Below are 16,429 nucleotides of genomic sequence, written 5' to 3'. Positions count from 1 at the left end.
TAATAGAGGCATCAGATGGACGGGAAGATGAGTTATGTATGTGGTAGACAGATGATGGACATTTCATGCAGACTGATGAGTCACTGTTCATACTCAGACACACAGAGAAGAGGAGAGGGAAGACAGACACACATGAAGATCAGACAGACACATAAACACTGAGGCACAGATGTTTGAGTGACTCACGGCCTGAGAGCAACACCTGAAGTGACCCCTGACTCACACAGGTGGGAAATGCTAATGTGTGTCATTATTAATCCATGATTGAATGTGTGTGCATGTGCATGTGTGTGTGTTTGAGTTGATGTGTGGTGGAGTTTTTCTCCCTCCCTCCGACTGTATGTGGTGATGAGCGAGTGTGAGACACAGATTTTACTAAGTGAAATGCCGACAGTAAAACCATCAAATTCATCTTCAGGGCTAAGAATTCATTACTAATTGAAACCACTGACTGCTGCTGGGAAGATGAAAGCATTGTGGAAACTGCAAGTTAGATCTTGGAAGAGTTGAGGTCACACTGTACCTGGTTCAGCTGCAGATCGAGGCTCTGATTGACGGAGAGGGGAAGAGGGGAACACAGACATCTCTTGGTTATTAGCAGTAAACAGTAAGTGTAGTGCTGAATATGGAAAACCACAAAGGAGAATGCCTCACTTTTTTGGAGAATACGAAAATCAGGAGAATCCAGGATCTCCTCTCCCTGGCGGAACCACCGGACCTGCAGAGGAGGGCCTCCACGGACCCGGCACTCCAGGACCACCACCTGGCCCTCGGACGCCTGGGCATCCTGCAAGAGCTACACAGAGGAGGGATTAATAAGCATGAGTTGAAAAAAAAAAAGAAGTAAGAGAGCGGTTATAAGAGTGAGGAGCGACAAGGAAAAGAAAAGAAAGTGAAACCAGTGATGATATCTCTCCTTCAGAAGAGACAGATGGAGATGGACACAGATGGAGGACTGCCGATGACATGAGATGACATCATTAGAGGAACTGAGTGTTCAGTGAGCTCCAATAAAAAGTAAAGTTAATTTCATCACAGGAAATGAGATCTGTCCACTTACTAGGACTAGATATAAAACAACCACTTGTTCACCTTCATCTCTGAATAATAGAATCACAAAAATACTTTCCCCCAAGAGCCTGCCATCCTCTGACAGTTTTATTGGATCTTTCTGCTTTTGGACGTCATATTATCCAAAAATAGTCATAAATCTGTCTGTTCATACTGTCCATTTGTTTTAACTTTAGCCTAAAATCTGTGCATGTCTTCTGGTCCAAGTAACTGTCACTTAAAGCTGACGACTTATAAAACACACCCTCAAGTTTACTTTGTCAAGTTTTCTGTATTCAGAGATTAAAACATTTCTTAAATATTTGGAAAATGATGAACTGAAAGTGTCTGTTATGTTTGACAGGTTGTCAAATACACATTTTGTCATCATTCACACTGAATACCTGCTTTTTAGAAGTCTATGAAGTGAAACTATGTCTTTAATCATTTACAGAGTAAATGATCAAGTTTAAAGAGCCCATACTATATAAAGGTTTATGTCCACTCTTTTATAAGTCTAGGTTCAACATGTCCATGGATAAATGCACCTGTATGTAGGAAGTGAGTCCTAAAACCAGACATCAATACTCAATACGTACCTTTGTCACTGCTTTATTCACTGATTAACTGACATCTAAAGGTCCCATATAAAGGTGGACTTCTATGTTCTTTGATTAAAAATCAGTTATAGTTGTTGTTTTAATTCTGTGAAAGCAAAAAGGTCCCATATTATATAAAGGTAGAGGTCCATGTCTATTGATTATGGATCAGGTCTAGTTTCTAAGTATCAAAGCCTCAGTCAACAGAGAAATGCACACAACCCATATTCACAAATAAGCAGTCAGGACTTCTGTGTATTTGTGATGTCACAACAAAGCAGTCAGTGCTCTCAGGCTTGTCCCATGCCCCGCCCACCTGTACCCACCATCCAACCTTGCAGGATTTGGTTTCTCTGACTTCTAATCTCAAATCTGCTCTATTACATTGGAGCAGTCAGAAAACAGTCAGACCTGTTGTGACTAGAGCTCTCGGGAGAAGTCTGAGAGAGGAGATAGAAAACTACACTGAAATGGTTTTTGGTTCGTTAAACCTTGAATCATCTTTTCATGGATCAACACTTCAGACAAAACAGAGGAAAAGCATGTGACCTTTAATCTAACTTGAGATAGCAGCTAGCTTTTAGAATAAGGTGGAGTGTTGGTTTGAACAAGTACAATTGGACTGCATGCTCTTCATTATGAATGATATCTTTATAGTTAAAGGCAAATTCACCCATAATGTGTGAAAATGGCAACGATGGAAGCTTTTAACTTCACAATGACACCTTCCTTACAAATGACAGTTAACTCCTGTCTCCAGCCGGTCACGCCATTTGACAGTTTACAGTTTTACAGGACTAAGAAAACATCCACATCAGGGTCAGTGTCAACACTGTGTTGTCTCTCCTTCCAGCTCACGGGGCCAGGGTGACACAGAGCGCTGCATCCATCAACAAGAGGCACTCAGTGTCAGTGTAAATAGATGTGCGTGTGAGCCTGAGCCTCTTTCCCTCTCTGTGACTGTGTGTGTTTGGCATGGGTATATCTTGGAGGGACAAAGGGTGGGATGTACATCAAGGGGTTGACAGTGCATGTGTGTGGGTGGGTTGTATGGGTGACATCACGCTGCTGACTTCTCTAGAGGCGAACATCCTCTCTCATTGAGATGATTAAAGCCCTGCGACAGTTTTTCAAGTAGGTGGGTGAGGGGGCTGGGGAGAGGGGGTGAAGAAAAACAAATGTCTTTTTGTAATGAAGTGGAAAATGATTTAGGGGCTGACTGGCTGAATGAGAGTGAAAGAGACCTGACCCTTGTGGGTTTGGCAGGGCTGTTTGAAGCTCTGTCTCAGCCCGTCTCAGACCCGCCATCACAAGACCCACAGCCTGAGGGAGAGGGAGCTGGGGCCTGTCGGGGGAGTGTCGAAGTGTCTTGGTTGGAAAAGGGTGATCCGGAGCTGGAGGAGGAGCTTTCATCAAAGCTTTGTTTTATCTGACCCCCACTGCTGAAAGCCACAGCACTGCATGCTGTTATTATGGTAAGGCAAGGAGTACATGTGTATCAGGTTCTGTGTATGTATGCGTGTATGTATTGCATGCATGATGTACTGTATGTTTTTCATGGTTTGGGCTTCAGTCCCTTTGGTTCCTTTTAAAGGAAATCTTGGTGCTGCCGCATACGATGGTATGCTTCTAACTTGTTGCAACAGTGTGAGGAAGGCCCCCTCTGCTTAACCACACTTGGACAACCAAGGCCTGAGAGCGTTAGGATCAACTTCAACATCATGTACAAGCCAGGTCTCCTCACCCAGCACCAGCGTTCAACCTCACTAATACAGTTCTTTGCAGCCAAGTTTTACATTTTAAATGACATGCTTAAATGGATAGTTCAAATTTTTTGGCAAACTGGCCCCTTTAATTGTCAGTGAAAGCTATTTATAGAACGGCGGAGCAGAGCCGCGAGCTGCTCAGAGCTACGCCACAGAGGCTAATGGGATTTCTTGGTTCCCCTCATCAAACTCATCAAATACACAATCCAACAACTCGAAAACGCTCTGGTGGACAAGTTGTGACCTGCACATTCACCACGCTATGAGATAATAACAGAACGTTACCAGACAGAGTTGTTTTAGAGGTAAATTCATGCAAAACTGCTGATGCACGTTCCCTTCAGGGGCAGTTTTTCGGCAAGCAGTCTCTGCATTTGCCTCGAAAACAACTCTGTCTCGTAACGTTCTGTTATTATCTCATAGCGTGGTGAATTGGTTAATGGATTATGGCAATGGGCCAATTCGCCAAAATGTTGAATTATCCCTTTAACAGTATACTGTTTGTGCATAATGTTTGGGTGGCCATTTGCATTTCATGATGTAGTTTTTGTATTGCATGTTGCACACGCAGATTTACCTTGGTAAATACAGGGGGACCTGACGCCTCTCCACCATACAGTGATGACACCGGGCTCTGCATCTAGAAAGTAACGCAAACTTAGTGTCAAAACAAGTGGAGTCCATTCAGAAACGTATCTGCTCATGTAACTGAGGACTGATTTGTGAGCTGGTGTTAGTGTGTGTGCTGTAGGTGGCTCACCCTCTGTGGAGGCTGAGACAGAGACTGAACCAGGGTGGAGCGATGAGGAAGGACCTCCGGGGTTTTGGGCGATGAAGAGCGTATTGTTAGGGACATTGAAGTAGTCTTCTTCTGAACCCTAACACAAGCAACACATAAATCAGCACACATTTGAAAGCATTTCTCATCGACTATATGTTATTTAAAATGTGATACTTGAATCAAAGAAAATTGTCTCCCCCTGCAATTAAGATGATATCAGTATTCCTGGCTTCAGTGTGTAAACAGAAAGGGAATCAGGAAGTCGTCCAGATGGAGGGTGATTTATACAGCAGATAATAATCAAAAATATTTAGAGAACTAGAAAGTACTCAGAGCCAGAACTGGTAGATGGAGTGGACAATCTAAAAAATGCATTATTTTTATGATAGAAAAAGCCTGCACAAAAAAATTACAGCCACATACAGTGGCAGACAACTGTGTGAAACAAATACCAATGACTATGAATGTACTCTCCACTAATTTATCAAGTTAATATATTTTTTTTTACATTTAAAGCAGAAGAAAATGTTAAAAGAGAAAAGTTAATAAATAAAAGCAGACAATGAAAGTAAACGGGGGTAAAATAAGTAAGCCTATAGGGGACAAAGCTCTCTTTTTTTTTTTTGTACCTTGTTAAACCTCTAATTATTTAAAATTGTGGCCTGTGTATGTGGTCAGGGTTATGACTCTTCAGGGGCCGGTTAAGGGCCTAGTTAAGTAGCAGGCAGCAGACCTGATTATCTGCTGCAGGGCTCAGTTAACCTGTTCAGGGGTTCAAGGTTCACTGGGTCATGGGTTCACAAGAGGTCATGCAGAAACACGTACTGAGGCATGGTTCCTGATCTGGATTTTGACGCTGCTCCTTCTCCGTCTGAGTCTGATGACGACGCTCCTGATGAAATATTGATAGAACCAATGAAGATTATTCCTACATGGTAGTGGCAGTACAAGATAGTAGATCAGTAGAGTTGAAGCTTCTCATTTGAACAGCTGAAAATGTGTCATGTGTTTCATCAAGTACCTTCAATGTAAACCTCAGCAGAGGTGTTGTCTGCTCCAAGACTGTTGGACGCCACGCAGGTGTACCGTCCCGTGTCGTCCTCAAAGGCTTCAGTGATCACCAGTGTGTGCAGGTCACCATCCCTCCAGATCTGTATGTCAGGAGAGTTGTGCAGCTCACGGCCTTCACAGAACCACCTGACAAAGGAGGTGAAGCACAACTTTACTTGATCGTGTTATTGCCAATCAGAACAGCTGGTTTGCATAAGCAAAGAAAGCCTAGTAATCACTTTTAAAATCTAAAAACTGGAGCTGGATTGACACACCAAGCTTTAAGAAGTTTGATAAACTGAAATCATCCTTCTGTCTATTTTCTCAACATAGTGCTCCAAGCTAACAGTTTGCAAACTGTGCTGATAAAATAAATACAACTACCATTTTTCATTGGAAAACGGACTCATAAAATATAGTACAATAATATAGTACGGTAGGCTGTTACAGCTATGTTAACGAGTCTGTGAGGCCACATGTAGGCACGGATGTGGTTTAAATGTTACCATCAATTAGCATGCTACAAGAATGGTGGCATGGATATGTTTTGTTTACCATGTTCACGATCTCTGTGTTAAATTTGCATCCAAACATTTGCTAAACAAAACACAGCTGATGGGAATGTCATTAGTTTTGCAGGTAATTAATCAGCCCTATGTCTTCAGGGCAGACTGGTAGTTAGCATACTAACTTCAATGGAGGAAAAGATTTGATTTATGAATGAATAAGTTTCAAGATGAAATCACAACATTTCTTCCAGACTGGTGAGTAAACAGCTGTTGATGCTAATGTTAGCCATGTACTGTAGCAAAACCTCTATTGGAACTGTCAGTGTAGTACATTGTGTAGTCAGTACTTAAATTATTATTTATTTGTGGGTGATTGTGGGACATATTCTCGCAAATGTATTCAGTCTATCAGTTTCACAGTAAAAATCAAGATGCACAGCAACACTGGTGAAGAAAAGATCCAGTAAAGGAAGACCGCATGTAACAGGAATCATGAATCATCACATTTTTTTTACCTTCTCAATAAAATCTGACTGACAAAGGCCATCATTTTTCTTGTCAAATATTTAAACTTAAATATAGCTTTTCCAGATATGATGGAGGCCTGCCAATCCAATCACTTCAGTAACTACTCATTCACACACTCACACACACCCTCAGGGCACGTCTGAGTTTCCCTATCTGCCACATATCAGCCGCTGACGAGACGCTGTGTTACGGGAAGCAGATACACCCTTTTCCCCACCTCCAGTCAGAGTCTTGCGTGTCTGCTAATAAAGCCGGCGTGTGCAGACCACCTCCTCCCTGGGGTCTGCAAAAACACCAGCTTTGTTCCCTGATCTGAGACCCAGGAGGCATGAGAGAGTCTTCCACACAGCCAGCGTGGTCCTTCTCATCTCTCTTCGCAGAGTTATGATTAAAGCAGGACCCCAACCCACAGCCCCCACCTTCCCCACACACCCTCCAGCACATCAAAAACAGGATCACACAGGGTTCACATCACACATTTCCTGCAGATACACACACATAAGTGTATTGAGTCTATCAATACAAATGTCCTATCTCTGCATCGTGACACATTGAACAAAATACCCACGCTCCACTGGCACACTGCCCTCTGTGCTGCCTATTAGCACCTTATTAAACAAAGGTCATACATGTCTTGTCCACTTCTCACCCTCTCTGCATTGACTGACAGAGGGGAGGGGCAGGAATTCCCAAAATACCGGAAGAACAGCTGTTCTGTCCATCCGGAGCGCTGACCTCAGGACGTTCAACTATCTTGGAGAGCTGTATAAAACTTCCCGACATCCTGCTGCACGGCCATTACTCGATTTTACACACTCTGGGGTGTCAGTCAAACAGCAGGCTGGCTCCCGTTCCAGAAAGCAATCCATCAGCCAAAATATTCAGACAACAATTCATACCCGAGGATTTACACCTGACAGAGTGGGTGTGAGATCAGCAGCCGGGCCTGAGAGAAAGTGAATGAATGAATGGCAAGTACAGGAAGAGGAGGTGAATGTGCATGAGTCAGCCAGGGTCAGACAGGAAAAATTAAACGCTCTGTCATTACTGAGACGGATCGCACTGAGCCATTCGTCAGCGGCAGTGACAGATGGAGAAGTGCAGAGTCTTGTCACTGGTGTCTCCGCTTTCTCTGCCGTTGGTTTTTACACCGAGCTCCAAACCCCAGAACAACAGACTCCTCGGGGCAGCTCCTCTGTCTTATCGCTTGATGAGGGGAAGCAAAGGAAACTTGGCTGATTTCTGTCATGCAGCCAGACGCCAGTGTGTTAAATGATAGGAAACAGATCGCGGCACGAGAGTAACGAAGAGCCGTTTGTGGCACGAGCAGGGAGACCTTATCCGCTCGCTGTGTTTGCCCTCCAGGCAACGGAGGCCGGGAGTCATCCGCCACGCTCCAGACAACCCCGGCAGCTGTCTGAGCATCAAACACATGAGGCAGACAGAGAAAGGCCGGAACAACGCAGGGATCATGTGCGACTCGACTTTGTTCTACGACCCGGGCCAAAACTCTTTGATACAAAGCTGACAGAGAGTTAAAAAATCTGATTGTTTGAGCAAACCAATATGTGTGTGTGGTTTTGAAATTCATTTTTCCAGATTATAACCAGGCAGAGAAAAGGGAAAACAACTCGTTTGGGTGATGGCCATGTCTGCTGTGGATTTGCTCGGGAAACTCAGGTTTCTTTTGTTGTTTAAACCCTCACTACTTTCCTTCACCAAATAAATCAAAACGGTTCACTCAGGACTTTACAGCCATATGCTCAAAGTTTAATGTGGAGTACACAATGCAAATCCGCTTCAATATTGGAAAATCATATGGACATTAAACTAAACACACACAGGAAAGGGATTAATGTAACACATGACATCACTATACTAATGACTATGGTTTCTGAGATGGGGGATGTTAAGACTCTTGTTATATACTGTGTGTTTCGTGTATGTATCTGGAACTATAGCGAGCAAACTGCAGTGGGATTGGTTTTCCACAGGGCTGGTCTGAATCTGTCCAGATCTCAGGAGAAGCATTCAGCAACATGTGCAAAGTCAAATGTACAAATATAATTCAAATATTTATCAGTGGAGGTTTTTTTTTTTCCTTTAAAAGTCTTCAGTGGTTTTCCATTCTGGTTATGGCACAAAGGTCTACCAAGCTCCCTGTGCTGAATTTAAAACACAGACCATCTGCTCAGTAGGAGTAAAGGAATGGAAATGTAAATTTGTTTGGGCACAATTTGACGAAACACAGAGCGGAGCAGGAGACTCATCAGCTCATGCTCCTCCGAGGGTTGACTGAGCATGAACTAGGAAGCACAACCCATTCCCAACAAGCAACAACAATAAAAACCCCTTATTAATCAACCTTAATGATCCACCATTATGCATAATTACTGAGTAAACTCATTCAGAGACAGACGGTACTGTTTATTTAATCCCCTCTCTATTTCTTTGGAATGTGCTGAACATGGTGTTAGGTCTAAACAGCATGGGGTGTTTTCTCCAGCGGGGACTTTGTTGAGTCACACACACACACACACACACACACACACACACACACACACACACACACACACACACACACACACACACACACACACACACACACACACAGAGTCCAGGAGGCACATGAAGAATTCAACCATCAATAGGCTCATTTGCAGGGGAAGCAGGGCGTGTTGGAAAATCAGGGGCTGGGTGTACAGAGGGAACAGAGTGAAGGTAGAAATTTCTTGGCAGAGCATAAATTTACCACCCATTTCCTCTCAACACAATACCATTATAAAACACAACTATTCAGAACATGCATACCAAATAGCTGGAAGTGCATAGGCTACATGAGTAACGCCCCACCTCTTCATTCATCTCCCACCCTGAGGCACCCAGCCAAGATGGTGACTAAATCTCCCACCACCACCGATCGACCAGCCTGTCAGCAGCTCTCCCAGTAAAGCTAGCATGTGAGAAGGCAATTATACACTTAAGACAACTGAGGCCAGATGACGCCTCAGTTATCAACCAGAGGATGATCTCCTCCCTGCACTAACCTATTCATATGCAGAAGAAGAGAGCGTTCCATTGGACAGGCCAAACCAGAGGCTGTTGCCCTGGCCTCCATCGTGTGTGCTGAGGGCCACACTCTCCTCGTCTGACCCTGTTGTTATTTGCTGCTGTTGATGGAAAATTTTATGAAGCTGGGCTCAGTTTCACCACAAACCCAAATGAGTGGAAGCCAGAGCGCAGAGGGAAGAGGGAAAAAAACGGAGGAGGGTTCGATCGCAGAAATGACCTTGACAGGACGTAGGAGTGACATGGTTGCAAAAACACACCCATGTGTCAGTCAACGACCCCTATATAAGACATAGGGAGACTGTATATATGGTTCCGCGGACACATTTGTCTTTGATTTGACTATTTGCGCTGTGTCCAGTTTGGAGCCACAGAAGTCAACCAAAGTGCAACTGGACAAGAGGAGCGGCATGAGGGCTGTCTTTATCCCTAATTACAAACTTCAATAGAGGTCAACTGCAACTGGCCAGACTCTATAGTGAGCCATGTTGGTTTTATCATCCACAACAGAGAAATCTCCTGATTCACGCAAACACAAGAAGGAAAGCAGACTGGGTTTCCTCTTTCCCACGGATGCTGACTGAAGCCAACAATGACTGCAGCTCTAAAAGGCTTAGTCGAAGGTCTGAAAGCACAACCTGACTAAAGCTGCAAAATATTTATTCCCACCACAGCCCTCTTCTCCTTATTACTGTAATTTCCCATAATACCACATAATGCATCATTTACCTGCCCTCGAGGTATGCAATGCAGTGGTACCAGTATTGCTCCCATAGTCCCATTCAATGCATGATTTACCTGCCTGGCGTAATTAAACTGAGAGCAGCTTCACATGCCAAAGCCTACAGATCCACTCCAGGCTCTGACTCCTCAGACACACAGACACATTAGCTCTCTTAAACAAACACATTTCCAAGCTGCTCCAGCTGTAGCTCGTTTTAGCCGTGCTAGCATTAGCCTTAGCCACACGTTCCCATGCATGAAAACTAAGATGGTGAATATAGTAAATATTCAACCTGCTTAACATACAGTACTGTGCAAAAGATTTGGGCACTTCAGGTTCTTACCCATAATGCAAGAGGCATCTGATCGATCCCACATTTATTCTGCAGCATGACAATGACCCAAACATTACATTTTAATTCACAAGTAGAAGAGTCCTATACCAACAGATGCTATAGCCCCTCCACAACATTATGGAGTCAGTCTGGGATTCCATGAAGAGGCAGAAGGCACCGAGACAGCCTCAATCCACACAAGAACTATGACAAGTTCTCCAAGATGCTTCAACAACCTGCCAGTCAAGAACCTGGAAAAACTGTGTCCAAGTGTCTAGAGGAGAATTGGTGCTGTTTTAAAGACTCGGTCACACCAAGTTATGACCTGATGTCAGTTTCTTTTGTTGTCATGAAAGCATCTTCACTTATAGTGCCTAAAACTTTTCCTCGGTACTGTATGTGTTAATACTGCCACTCTGAGTCAGCATTTTGCTCATATTACCACTGGACACTGTTGGTCAGCACGTCACAGAGACACATAGCTGTTGACTGATTGGCATTCAGTAAAGTGCATACCTCTGCCAAGGCCAAACAACATCCCTACAGGTCTGTGGGGATCCAGATTATCATCTGGACCTGCACCAAATTACACAAACTCAGAGATCTCAGCTCCATGTCGCCATGTGGTTGGAGACATAGTTTATAATTCATCTTACTAAAAAATGTCCCATGAGGACATGGGTGAAAATATAACCTCCTTGATGGAGGTGATAAACAATGACTTAAAGTCATAGAGAGCACTTTGGATGCTTTTAACTCACTGTTTTGGTTTCATGGCTCACAACTCTCACTGCTCTCATTAGCATCTTTTTCAGGCGCAGCGAGCAGCTGTTTTTACACAGATTAGTTCTGGGATGCAGTGCAGGCTTACTGTAGCTGCTCAGCACCAAAGAGCAGCTAGCCGGTTGGCATGGTGGCATATACAGCAAGCGAGAGATCAAGTTTTATTTCTGAGGAATTGATGAAGACCAAAAGAGACATTTCCTTTTCCTTACCTTTGCCTTTTAGTTCAATCTTTTTGATCCAGTGTCAGTGAATGTGCTTTTGGATGTGCCTGTTTCACACCCTATTAGTGGTTATATTGGCTGTAATTAAATTACATCAATCCTCATGTATGACTAACTCAGTTTTAATGCAGTGGGAGTGTGTTGGTATAAAACTATTCTGAGCTGCCAGGGACTATAGGTCACTTTAAAGGGTTAACCCTAACCCTGGGTAAATATCTAAATAAAGCGACAGCAGATCTTCCAACAAGTTCTAGTCCATTTGTTTGAGCGTTGTCATCTGGGCAGTTAAGGAGACACTCTGTCTTGCACTCTTCTACATGCCTGAAGTGCCTGCAAACACAAATGTCTTGATTAAAGATGATTCATAGAGAGATCTGAAGCTCCATAAAGCAGCAGAAGTCATCTGATGATGGAGCCCTGTTAACCGGGGCAACAGGACCACAGGGTCAGAGGTCAGTGGAATATTCGGGACAGCGGACAGCTGCAGATGACAGCTACAGCTCTGACCGGAAGCCATGAAGGGTATTTTTCTCCAAGGAATTTTAAGCGCCGGGGAGGGAGGGAGGGCCAGACTCTCAACGTCTCCCCATGTTGTCCATCAACAGACATTATCCACTGATGCATCACAGGAGAGCAGATCCGAGGGCCAGTGTTTCCAAGAAGGAAAAATCATCTGACTAAACCTTTGTGGGTATTAACATTAATATAAAATATGAAATCCATGCTGTGATTAGTACTAAATAATACAAACTAATGTACATAATAGTACAGTATGTACAGTTCCTGCGGCAACACATTTAACTCTATCTGTCTCAGAATGAAGTGAATTGTTGAAGTGAATGAAGTGATGTATGTGTGAGCGAAAGAGTTACCAAAATAGTGACAGACATGTGCAACAGCTGAGCTACAAATTCACACACCTCAGCAAAACACACACAAACACACATTCACGTATATTCAACTTAATTTCAATACGTTTTGTCATTCAGAGGCCTGATGAACTCTTTAGATTTAAAACTAAAAAGATTAAACAGAAGCAGGTTTTCATCTTTGTTCAGAAAAGAACAATAGATCCCACTCATTTATGGTTCATTCATTCAAATAAATATTACACACAGTCCATTAGCTGTTGTTTCATAGAGAAACCAATGTTGCTAATGTTCCTGAATCCTGCACCTGGTTCAATGAGATAAGTAAATCACAGGACTGTAGGCTACTCTCACTCAGTCTGATAATCTCCATCATAACAATACCATAAAGATCAAATAAACATAAGCTTGACTTAAGTTTCACCTGACTGCATCACATCACTGACTACAATCAGTCTGTAGCTTACCTGAGCTGTCGCGCTGTGACCAGTTAAGTCCACTATGATTTCCTTGATCTCAGCTTGTACACAGAGTTTCTCCTGGCAGCATGACACACACTGAGCCACTGACACTCTCACACCGGGACGGCCACTCTGAGTCAACTCAGTCAGACATACACACAATGCTCAGCCTGAGCCGAGGGTAGAGAGGGAGGGAGCAGGCTACAGCTGCCAAATTCCACACGAGACAGAAGAGCAGAAAGAAAAATACATTTTAAGACACATTTAAAATGCAAAAACTGTTGCGGAGCTGCCCACACTGAGTTCATTCATGTAATTCCAGTGGTTGGTTGAATTGTCCCCATGTTTTTCCCATTCCTTCATAAAAAAAAAAAGGATAAATCCAGCCCATATAAGTCAAACTCACTGCAGCTCTAAGCAGGACACAGGTAAACTTCCTCTGGTTGTGATACAGTTTGCGGGCTGCAAACATTTAAACAAGGCGATTCACGGTCATGTTATGTTCTTGCTGGTTCGATCTGGAATCCGTCTCCCAAACAAAAAACAAACCTTGCTTTTTCTACTCGTGCGTAAGTCCAGGCCACAGTCTGCTGACCATCAAAAGCACCACAGCAAAACCTGGGCTCCGGCCAAATGACCCTGTCACCATGGAAACCTCTGGGGCCCTGATCTGTGATGGCAGGAACAGGAGTTACCATTAAAAAATAAAAAGGAGACGGTGCTACATAGTACTACAGTGTGGCACCACATTTAATGGCACTTACTTAAAGGGATAGTTCAAGATTTTGGCAAATTGGCCCATTGCCATAATCCCTATAGTTTTAGGAGTAGGTTCGTTACCTTTAAAGAGGAACTAAGCAGGATTTCTCCCTCACATTTTTAAAAAAAGCTCCTGAGTAATTGTGATCGTTAACTCTCTGCCTTCACCTGGCCTCTCACGTCTGAAAACCAACCTCGCAACATCAGTACAGTACCTGGCCACTGCCCCGGTGTCCCAGCTCTCGTCTCTGCGCACCGCAACAGAAACGCGCACAAGCAAGTGGACTTGCATAGTTCCCCTTTAAATGTCAGTGCAAGCTATTTTTAGAACGGTGGAGCAGAGCCGCAAGGTAAATTCATGCAAAACCACTGATGCGTGCTCCCATCGGGGGCAGTTTTTCGGCAAGCAGTCTCTGTATTTGCCTCGAAAACAACTCCTTCTCATAACGTTCTGTTATTATCGCATAGCGTGGTGAATGTGCAGGTCACAACTCCACCAGAGTGTTTTGGAGTTGTTGGATTGTGTATTTGATTGATGAGGGAAACCAAGAAATCCCATTAGCCTCCGTAGCGTAGCTCTGAGCAGCTAGCGGCTCTGCTCCACTGTTCTAAAAATAGCTTGCACCGACAACTAAAGGTAACGAACCTACTCCTAAAACTATAGGGATTATGGCAATGGGCCAATTTGCCAAAATCTTGAACTATCCCTTTAATAAATACCACATAGCAGAGCTAAGCAGTCCGTCTAAAAAGCCCAGTTAGGCCCCAACCAAAATAGCTCACATAAGTCAGGATCTAAATAGACCACTCTGAGTTGGCAACACCTGGCAAGTCCAAGACAGATGGCTGTGGCTACTGTCTGCTCATGCTTTGTACTAACAACTGCACACACCACACACATGGACACAAAACAGGATGATACAACAATGCCAAACATACAGACTTCAGATTCACTGGTCACTAGGTAAAAGCCTTGTATTTGTGGTTCTTCGGAGTGGATGCAGAATGACAGGGTGTGGTGTGTGTTGTAGGCCACTGCAGGGGCTCCGATACAGACACTGGTGATATTTTGGTTTGCTGTCAGTGAAGATCCCCAAGATCCCTACCGCTGAGACGTGGCACGTGGGGTTATTTGTGGTGCTTGTTACTAGGAAGGCCTGCTCTCTTTGTGTCTGTGTGTGTGAGACTACATGACATAAAGCTCCATGATGAGAGGATCACACTCCTTACGACGTCTGTCCCGGTGGCACACGCTGTAATCATGTGGTTTTTTTTACTCACATTCCTGTACTTTGTGAAAGAACTCACTCCCATTTGTAGCGATAACAACATGAAAAGCGCCGTACTTCCCCTAAGTGACTATAAAACATGAGCTAATAAGAGGAAGAGCTTTTACAGTCTCTGGATGTTCCTATTAATTATGGACAGACCGACAGTGGCCATGTCAGACCCCCTGCTTCGTCCCAGTGGCCTCCCGCTCCACACACAAGAGAGGATCACAGGGAACATGAAAAAAGAAAGTCCTGATGGAAGCTGCTTTTTAACGGGTGAGTCAACAAGAATGAGGAGATTTCTCCCACGGAGCGACACGCTGGGTTTATGAACATGCAAATCTACACAGCTGCAGATGGAAGCACACATACACATTTGTAATCACATTACAAACAACCAAACATTCATGCGTATTCAATCAGACACCCACTTGCACAGAATATTTCAGAGGGTCGAGCAAAGGTCAGTTGACATCACAAAAAAAATGGGGGCATGTTGTCATGGCAACTTCTGTTTGTGCACCAAGGAGACCAAATGACACTAACAAAAACAGAGACATGTCCTCTCATGATGTCATACTGTGAGGACGATACATCCTCAAAACTGTCAAATAAATCCGGCGGAAAAAACCAACAAAAGCAACAACTAGAAGAACCCCAAATTAAACAAACCAGCCGTATCAAATAAATGAGACCACATATTTAAACAGCAACGTGAAGCCTCAAGTCAGTGGACTGACTGCCAAAAAGATCAGAGGTCTTATTGACCAACAGAGGTTTTACTATATGTGAAACTGTGGGTAGAGGGGGTTGGTCGTTAAAAGGCTCATTGGTCTGAATACGCTGTAAGAATTAACAATAAACTGCCCTTATAAAGGATTTATAATGAGCTTATTAATTTGGTTGTCAACACTTTGTAAATTAGCTGTATAATTTTCATACTTTGATACAGGCTCACTATTTGGCAAGATTGAGTTAATGCTTCCCACTCATTAATCTTACTAATGAATTCCTCCCATTTATAACTCTTAGAAGCCTTATCTAGTTAATAAATGGTAATGCGTTTCACATTTTACAATATCTTGCAAAATTCGTGTTACTAACAAACAAATGGATATGAAAATGAGATGATGATGATGATGATGATGATGATGATGATGAGGGAAAATCAGCACCGTGAACATCAGGCCACAGGTACAATATGTGTAGGATAAAGACTGTGTGAGCACGGTGGTTGGTCGGGGCAGCCCTATAGGAGTAGGTTCGGTAACAACAACTCTGTCTCGTAACGTTCTGTTATTATCTCATAGCGTGGTGAATGTGCAGGTCACAACTTGTCCACCAGAGCGTTTTGGAGTTGTTGGATTGTGTATTTGATGAGTTTGATGAGGGAAACCAAGAAATCCCATTAGCCTCCGTAGCGTAGCTCTGAGCAGCTCACAGCTCTGCTCCGCTGTTCTAAAAGTAGCTTACACCGACAATTAAAGGTAACAAACCTACTGCTAAGACTATAGGGATTATGGCAATGGGCCAATTTGCCAAAATGCCGAACTATCCCTTTAAGTCAAAGGAAAGTCAGTAACTGTGTTACAGCTGGAGAACCAAAGTCCTATGGTAATATCCACTGTGCACAACAGTCTAATCAACACCTG

At 43.5% G+C, this 16,429-nt stretch overlaps 1 protein-coding gene across 11 annotated transcripts in view; it reads right to left on the bottom strand.

Moving 5' to 3' along the window:
• Positions 1–16,429, bottom strand: part of palld (palladin, cytoskeletal associated protein) — a 60,764-nt gene that overhangs the window by 30,580 nt on the left and 13,755 nt on the right. For all 11 annotated transcript variants that reach the window (XM_085773310.1, XM_085773313.1, XM_085773316.1 and 8 more), the window contains 6 exons: positions 5,218–5,393; positions 5,022–5,088; positions 4,176–4,293; positions 3,993–4,055; positions 655–796; positions 524–547 (listed from right to left, as the gene is read on the bottom strand). In XM_085773310.1, the coding sequence (XP_085629436.1) occupies positions 524–547; positions 655–796; positions 3,993–4,055; positions 4,176–4,293; positions 5,022–5,088; positions 5,218–5,393 (590 nt within the window). The remainder of the gene's footprint in view (positions 1–523; positions 548–654; positions 797–3,992; positions 4,056–4,175; positions 4,294–5,021; positions 5,089–5,217; positions 5,394–16,429) is intronic.

The sequence above is a fragment of the Trachurus japonicus genome, chromosome 4 (genome assembly GCF_045865225.1).
Source record: "Trachurus japonicus isolate A0001 chromosome 4, Traja_1.0".
Classification (NCBI taxonomy): domain Eukaryota; kingdom Metazoa; phylum Chordata; class Actinopteri; order Carangiformes; family Carangidae; genus Trachurus; species Trachurus japonicus.
This window is presented reverse-complemented; position numbering and strand designations above follow the sequence as displayed.